Source organism: Opisthorchis viverrini, assembly GCF_000715545.1.
Source record: "Opisthorchis viverrini unplaced genomic scaffold opera_v5_310, whole genome shotgun sequence".
Taxonomy (NCBI): domain Eukaryota; kingdom Metazoa; phylum Platyhelminthes; class Trematoda; order Opisthorchiida; family Opisthorchiidae; genus Opisthorchis; species Opisthorchis viverrini.
Genome location: NW_008751966.1, coordinates 281,773 through 290,106, shown reverse-complemented (window position 1 = coordinate 290,106; position 8,334 = coordinate 281,773). Strand labels below are relative to the sequence as shown.

General features: G+C 43.8%; 2 protein-coding genes across 2 annotated transcripts in view; one reads left to right on the top strand and one right to left on the bottom strand.

Annotated features, from left to right (window-relative positions):
* T265_09836 (hypothetical protein) overlaps positions 1–7,505 on the bottom strand; it is a gene marked incomplete at both ends in the record, with an annotated part of 23,664 nt that extends 16,159 nt beyond the window's left edge. The window contains one exon of the mRNA XM_009176022.1: positions 7,416–7,505. Coding sequence (XP_009174286.1) covers positions 7,416–7,505 — 90 coding nt within the window. The remainder of the gene's footprint in view (positions 1–7,415) is intronic.
* T265_14970 (hypothetical protein) lies at positions 92–7,706 on the top strand (the record flags this gene model as incomplete). Its single annotated transcript, XM_009176033.1, has 6 exons — positions 92–385; positions 423–561; positions 593–758; positions 801–1,025; positions 4,747–5,014; positions 7,482–7,706. Coding segments are annotated over 6 exons (1,317 nt in total), but the record flags the coding sequence as incomplete, so codon positions are not given.
* Positions 7,707–8,334: the final 628 nt, after the last annotated feature.

Sequence of the window (8,334 nt, the reverse complement as noted above, 5' to 3'; positions counted from 1 at the left end):
CTCTCAATGAGTTCCGGGCTAACGCTTGTGAAGCAATCAGCTTCAAAATGAGTATGTTTTACTGCTGGTCTTCTCATAAGTCTGTCTTCAGTTAGGACGAAAGCAGATTTCGAGGGTGGAGTGCTCTCATAAGTCTGTCTTCAGTCAGGACGAAAGCAGATTTCGAGGGTGGAGTGGAATTTCACCCAGAGTTTGCCCATCAGATTTTTGGCGAAAGGTTTGTCCCAAGTTCCGTCTTACTGAATCCTTTCCACCTGCCAGTGAAACCATATTTGGTTATCGCGATTTGAAAGTCAATATCTGGTACCTTGCTGGTTCTTTGTCAACGTACATCGGTACCACATTTTCAGCTTCAATCGATCCCGTCACTGCGAAAGGTGTTTTGGTAAAATATGGCACGTACTGGTTATCTTTTTTTCTAGCCTGACGATATATATCAGCTCTTGTCGGAAACCTTCCCCTACAAATTCGATCGCTCCCTAGTCGATTTTTTCCAGACGTTTCACAATGATACTTTCAAGCCCTATGGAACAATTAGGCACACTTACAAAAAGACAATTGGTAAGCTTTTTGATCATGTGTCGATCGCCAGGCTCAAAGCAAACGAAGAAATTCTGTGTATATTTTATTGAACACGGGATGCCTGATTTTGATGCGTTTCTGGACTACCACAAGAAAATGGAATCGTTCCTGCTTTTTTTCGTTGATGGGGCCTCAGCTATCCCCACGGACGACACACAGTGGTGCTACTATACACTGTAATTTTGCCGGTTTTGGTTTACTTTGATTTCACTCTGCAGGTTTGAGGTTATTGATCCACAACAGGATGGAGAAGCTCCCTCGTACGCATTCATCGGATACATGACTATTTTCAAATTCTATGCCTATCCGGCCAACCTGCGTCCCCGATTGAGTCAGGTCCTGATCCTTCCTCCTTTCCGCAACAATGGGCATGCTTCAGAACTTCTCCAGACCTTTTACCGAGACTTTGTTCACGTCCCAAATGTTCGAGATATAACAGGCAAGTTCACTTATGTCTTGTTACAAGTTTTCCTCCATGAAGTCATGGGCCACCAGTGATAATAATAATACTGGTAACAGTAGTGCTGATAAACTACTTGTGCTAACGGCAGCCACCAGCATCACCTCGTCATCACCATTGTAGATAACAATACAGCTGAAATAGCTACTGGCTCTTAACTGCCATAGAACCGTGGGAAAATAGCTCTCTAGTGAAGCGTGGAAAGAAAAAGCCCCTCCCCAAGAATAAAGTGCTCTCATCCTCAAGCAGCAATAATACCACGCTTGTAGAAAACCGTCTAAGTGGGACACTACCAGCTATATCAACTCGGTACCTTACTCAACGAGAGTCCAGCGCACGGTGGCACTGTCCGGCTAACAGTCCTCAGTCATGGAGACGCGAACATCCCACAGCATCCAGCTTGCTTGCAGGTGCTTTTATTTTACATTGCTACTTCACCATCTTTCTCCCTGCTGACCCCTCACCAACGATGGTGAATAACAATGCTTTTTGGCAGACGGTGATTCAGTGCGCTTAGTAATGCCATAAACGCCATCGAACAGCTTTATTTCCCGCGCCGGTAGTTTTGAATCGACACCGTGTACTCACTCATCGTCTCTCTGCAGACATGCTACACCTTGCCAACTCCGCTGTTTCGAAAGTACGGGTGATCGGGTGTTGTGTTAAGGTGTATCTTAGGTCTTCAGGTCGGAAGGCTAGTGTTTCATTAATTTGAGGTTAGACCGCTCTTTTAACTGCTTTATATATATGGCTGACACTGTAAATGGCTTGTGTTGACTTCATCTCTCACAAAATATAATCACTGCCTATAAAGCAGATCAGATACATTAACCGTTCGACTCAAACTCGTTTCAAAAAGTGGCAGAGGTCTTGACAGTCTTGAGTAAAGCCACTGTGAAGTTGTTAAACGGTCATTAAAACGAGGGACCGTTTCCCTGAGTAGATTTTGCCCATTGGTAGTCCTCGAACAACAATACTATCCGTATTGTTCACATCCAGTAATCTTTCTCTAGGCATGATTTCGACCCCTAAATTTGTGCTCCCTTGGAATAAGCATTTCCGCGAGCAAATCAAAAAAATTGTGCGGGCCTGTAATCTAGGCGCAAAGTCACTTTCCCACCAACTAGATTAAAACCAGGAGCTAAGCTAAATGTATGATAGAGATGTTTTCCGCCGTTATGGCGAAATGGTAAATATGGCGAATTGCGAATTATCGAGTTATCGTGTGTTGCTTCACCATATTGTCCAATTTCCCTAACATTAGTTCATATTCCAAATATTTGTTTGGAAATGACTATAATGTTGATGAACTAAGCCGAGTCAACCCCATAAAAGGCACTGGCGTAACCAAATTATTTAGAAAGCGATAGGGGTGCTGGGTGTCTTTCTTTTGCAGTTGGATATCCAAACAGGTGGTAAAGCGCATCGCTACTTTGGTGTTTTCATCGGGGGGCCTGGTTTCACCCAGAGTGTCCTTTGTCCTACAATGTGAAGGAATGTCAGGAATATATGTTGTGACTATGGAAGCTAGTGCAGCAGGCTCATGTCCGCCATCGATAGGTTTGATGGTTGCAACCGTTCTGAGAGTTATTGATAGTGTGAGAAGATTTGGAAATTTCAATCGAAACTTCGTACATTGAGTACGGTCAATCTATGCCGAAAAGCCTAGAAATATTGTACATCCATTTGGTCTTTATAGGTGATCATCGACATGGGGCATCCCACAAACGCACAACATCCCAGTTGTTTCGGCCATGATCGGCATCGCGATTAACCCACATTTAGGCAGCATATAGCGTCGCTGATCGTTCACTTAGGCGATTCACATCACGTGACTACCTGTTGACTGGTCCCCCAAACAACTTCCCATATAGAAGTAATGATTCTTCTGTGAATGTGCACTTTGAGGGCGAGATGGCTCTGTGGTTAAAGCGCAAATTTGATGACCCAACCACTGCATCTCGACTTCCTCTGTCTAGGCTTAGGCAACCTGGCAACCCTTATCACGAAAGATGAAACAGGCGGCTGCGAAACATTTATTCAGGATATTAATACTGTTTTTCTCAGCTTCCGCACTTGTCTACCTGCCACGAAGTCGGCGCAACTGTATCCGCTCCATCACTCGTTCAACAACACTACGGTATGCCCGTAACAGCATCCTCGCCATTAAGCACTCCTGTCTGACTAGCGATTGCCATCGAAATTTTTCAAATTCTTGGATAAAGTGACATATTTGTTTCCAAAAGTCGTACATATGCAGGTGCTTTTTGACCAGCTTTTATTTCGGCTTTAGATTTGCGAAGACATCACTAGAATCCACAGAATGATCTGTTACTTTCGCCAGTCAGTCTGAATTCGTCAGTTTGTTCGACGGTTTCCGCGGCAGTTCTCAAGATCAGACCGTGTTTAACCGTACGCTAGACTTGTATGATTGCCCGTGCTACTTAGTGCTCAAATCAATAAATGGTGACGGCTTCATCCTAGAAACGTTGAGAACGCCTTCATTTCGGACTAGCTGATTTCGCATCGCAGCGTGAGAGGAATCTCGGTAGTGAATGTGTTCTTAATCTGATCGGAAGTGGGGGTCTTGTACACCAAACGCGTTATTCCCTGACTGTTTGCTTGCCGACAACGGTACTTTATAATGTTCTCCATACCAACTGGGGGCCACTAGGGTTGTTAGATCTAACCTTACAATCTTTTCGACCCACAGTATAATGAAAAAGGCTACGAATCCATGTGGACGGGAGCTTCTTCCGGATGAAATGCTAGTGGGCACTGAGTACCAGGACAGCAGTGTTAATCTTTATTCATTGCTTTGGAACGAAGAATACATTTCGCTAGAGGCACTTTGGACCCTTAGGATGTCAAATTTTGCTGCCTGGTTGAGTCGGGATCATCCCGGCTTTATACATCCTAACTTTGGCTGTCTTTGTAGTCTTCGATTTTCACATTCGCTTAGGGAAAACGGGGGAACGTTATTCAAAGGAACGGAAAAATGCTGAAAGTCACGGTGTTGATGAAGAGGTCGAGTGAGCTCAGCTAGCTCTTGTAACATGCCGATAGTTATTATTTGAATTGACCACCCTGACGAGAACCTCACTGATTATGTGTACTTCCAAAATGCAGATTGTACTCCATAAACATCACACATCCACGTTTCGTTCGCCCAAGCTATCTAAACGTGGGAGCTACCAGGACTTGGGTCACAAATCGAATAAGCCGTACTATACGTTGGATAGTCTTCAGTTCATGTTGGGTTTGTTGCCCTTGAGAATATTTGTCCGTGTCCAAGTGGCTAATTACCGAGATTATCGGTGTACATGGTTTCCGAAACTGTGGAAACAAATCAGTCTTGCGATTAATAAGCAGGCGTTCATTGAGGTCGAACTCTATATTGAATTCTGCTGTAGTGGTTAGGGGTATGAGGTTTCGGGGAACAAGCTGAAGTCTGCCGACTGACTGAATGACCTCACACACGGGACTTCCGATAGGCGGGACAAGACGAAGTCTTACAGTACGCTGTTGGAACGATAATTTAACCATATGATAAACTCGATTAATCCCTATCGTTCCCTATGTTCAACGTGTATTTTCTCACCATGTCAAACCAATGGTTGTTTGAAACTCCATCTGATACTTTTCTACTTTTGCCGATTTTGGTCTGCAGTGGAAGACCCTTCTGATGATTTTCGGCGTATCAGAGACTTTATCGATTGCAAACGCTGTTTGGAACAAACGGAAATAATGGATCTGCTGAAGCAGGCGAGTGCGAATGGGAGTTCTCTTACTATACCGCAAAAGTCCTGCTATCTAGCATTTCGCGACAAGGCTCAGCAATGTCTGAAACTCAGCCGATGCCAGGCCAAACGTGTCTACGAAATTCTGCAGCTCCATCAGTTACCCCGGTCTCCAGAAGCAGTGCAACTTTTTCGAACTGCTTTACTCAAGCGCGTCAAGAGCAACTATGAGGTTAGTTCCAAATAACGATCGATAATACTTATTTTCGCTGCCAGTTGATCAGTTAATTGCCGGATCTGAACTCTTAATGTTCTACTTGATCCACTTCTAATGGTATACTTCGCCTTTCGTACACAGAAATTAGTGATATCGCGTTATCACATTATGTCTGCTCCCTTATTATCTTTCCCATCACTAGCATCTCAGACACCAACATCAGTGTTAGAAGCTAAGGTTTACTATTGCACAAGCAATAATTAGCTCAGTATGGAAATGGCCTGCAGAAAAGAACGGGTCTCTTGCTAAACTACTACGGACTTCCTGGGATGCATAGTGCCGAGGCACGCAGTCACCCAATCTGAACAGGAGATGGTTGCAAGAACGCTGTTGTAGTTTCCGTCTCTGTTTTCATTTAAACATAGCTTGGTCTTTCAGACCCTATTCTGATGACAAGCAGGACCTTGGAGCCGCTGTTGTGCTCTTTTGATAATCGCCATTTTCACTCCTGAGTAGAAAACCACGTTAGAATGCACGGCGCCTCGATCTATAACACCTGCTCCAGGGTAACTTCAGAATGTTAGCTAGTAGCGGACCCGAAAACCCTGAGTAGATTCTTTTTCAACCCGGCCCCACTGTCTTTTTAGCGGCGTAGAGTCGCCACCAAGATAATTAAGTGTATTTCAAATGAGATTATGGATGCTATCTTTCCAAACAAGTATCTAGGTTCCTTCGCACTTTACCCAACAATTAATCCGCTTCATTCCGTTACCGCTTTACTGAGCTCAAACCCGTGTCGATGGAAAGAAAACTGACAAACAGAAATACCATGCTTTCGGACGAACAGTTTCATAATGTCCTTATATTGCCCTTGACACCTTCCATTACAGGTGTTTTCGTTCGATCCAGCCAATTATGTAAGCTTTCTCACTAGTCGCATTTCATGCAATCTCATCTGTTAACTTGGGTCACTTGTTTTCTCGTATGAATGGATAAGTTACGGGCACAAAAGATGTTCCCATGGCTTTCATAATCCTAACAGACACACACTACCTTGATCCTGTAGATTCGTGGCAAATCGACTTGTAGCCTGAAGGATATTGGGCTCACCTACTGTCCGGTTAATTACGGGTTCCTTACAGCCCGATTCAAACCAGAGGTGTCTGGTAGTATCAATATTATACAGATTGCGACCAAGTTTTGGTTCTGAATACACTTTACAAATCACGCTTAGCCTATTTTTCGCCTATTTTATATGCAGGGTGGCAACTCCCTAACTGATGCCCATAAAGATTGCGTAACAATCAAACGGGAAGCAGATCTCGTCATTAGTAGATATACCGGCGAAAAAAAGGGTGTGTAAAATCAATGCTGGAAATGTCACTTTTCCTGTGGCAAAATAACCAATCGGCGATCTACTCAGCTGCTATGTAAAGAGCTGTGCAGCGAACAGTCGTAGTTTCGTGGTCCCCTGATAGTCCTGGGTCTTACTTGCGCTTATCAAGACGTATACTGGCTAGAAACTACGTTTCATCGACCACAACACTGTTTAGATAGCTAACCGCCGAATTCTCTAAATGGTCACTCCGTACACAATCGATTTTCCGCATATCAGGTCGAAGTAAATGATTACTTTCAAAAACTACTTGACAGCGGCGAATGAGCGCTCTCGCGCTTAAGAGGCATGGTGGATCGACTGACATTAATTTATCGATCCCCATTGCTTCACAGGGTATCACCATAGGGCTTCTTTGTTAGACAGATGCGCTGCTGCTCCAATCAGGCACGCATCTATGAAATTTTCTGAAATATTTCTTGCCTATCCGTCCATTTTTTTCCAAATATTCTTCCTTTATTTACCCCCTATTGGATATCTAAATCACCTTTATCCTGGCCCGCGGGTTGGTTCGATTTGAGGGCACGCTCTTGTTGCCTTATGGGTGAATTGGCAAATCAGAATACAGACTTGCGGGTGGATCGATATTCCTCTTCTTTGCATAGCGTAAAGTGTCACCCCACAATGCTTGATTCCAATTGACTGTTGATCCGACCAACGATAGCGTGTCTACTTCTAGTCGGTAGTCTGTTCACTGCACTGTCCTCCGATCGACGTGAAGCCCCTGGTTGTTCTAGGCGGTCCGCATCCCGAGCACGCGCTTGCACTTGGCGGAAGATTTTGTCGTAGCTATTCTTTGAATGTTCTAGTCACTTTCTAGAGTGAACGCCATTAGGTGTTCGCATATCCTCCTTACCACTCTGAGGTATATTGGTGAAGTAAGAAAAACTGTTGCCACTTGTGAGGAAGATTTGTACAGTTAGTGCAATTATTGTGTTCAAATCATCTTTTCGTTCGATTTGAATTTTAATCTGTCAACGGTCTACTCTCTATTACTATGTTGTTTTTGCATATTCTTACCTCCGCATCTTCGCTTGCCATATTGTCGTTGCTACGATCATCTGTTTTCTTCCCCTTGTGACCAAGCGTGCGACCACCGATCAGATGCATGGTCGAGGTGCCGATCGACGAAACACTGCAGGTGGTTCTCAGTCACTAAGAAATTTGATAGACGAGGTTGCGGATGAATGCTACAGTCTTCAAATAAACGAGTTCGTAGATCAAGAAATGAGTGCTTATCAATGTATTGTGACCAAATTGGATCGTCACTTTGGCCGCACCAATGTCACGAACGGTCCTAGTACTTCATAAGATCTCGTTTTCATTCGGTTTCACCAGTCCATGGACAGGAAATTGCGTTTGTACACATGCCCCCGATTTTCTACGGCCCTTTGTGCATTTTTGTTCCTCGCTTTCGCATTTGGAAAAGAATTTTTTCATCTGTTATGTATACTACAATGTTGTATTATGAAAAGAGACATTCCTGTATTGTTAATGAAGCACTTTATTCTAGGCTTTTTTATGAACAGAGTTGTCCGGAAGTCATTGGAATCAGGTATTTCCTGCCGCCTTCCTTCACCTTCATCTTCACATCGTTACATCCACTTTTGGAAAAGATAATACTAATCTCGTCTATTTTCAGACGACTGTACCATTATCTTCAGTGTTCAACGTGAGAATCGGGTTTCCTAGGTTGTACTATTTTCCTTTGTTTTAATCGACGTGTTCAGTGTGAAATGACCGTGATCGTCTAGCTTATTGATAATTATGTGACCGGATATTTGTAAGCCCTATTAAGTCAGTTTATGTCTGCCTACTCAACGTGAGACCACCAGCCATGCACCAGGCAAATTAATCTTGCTTTCCCCAAGAATGTTGGATTGTGGTGTTATCCAAAACAGCTGAGTGGGCGCATCGCGTACCTAGAAAAACAACAGTT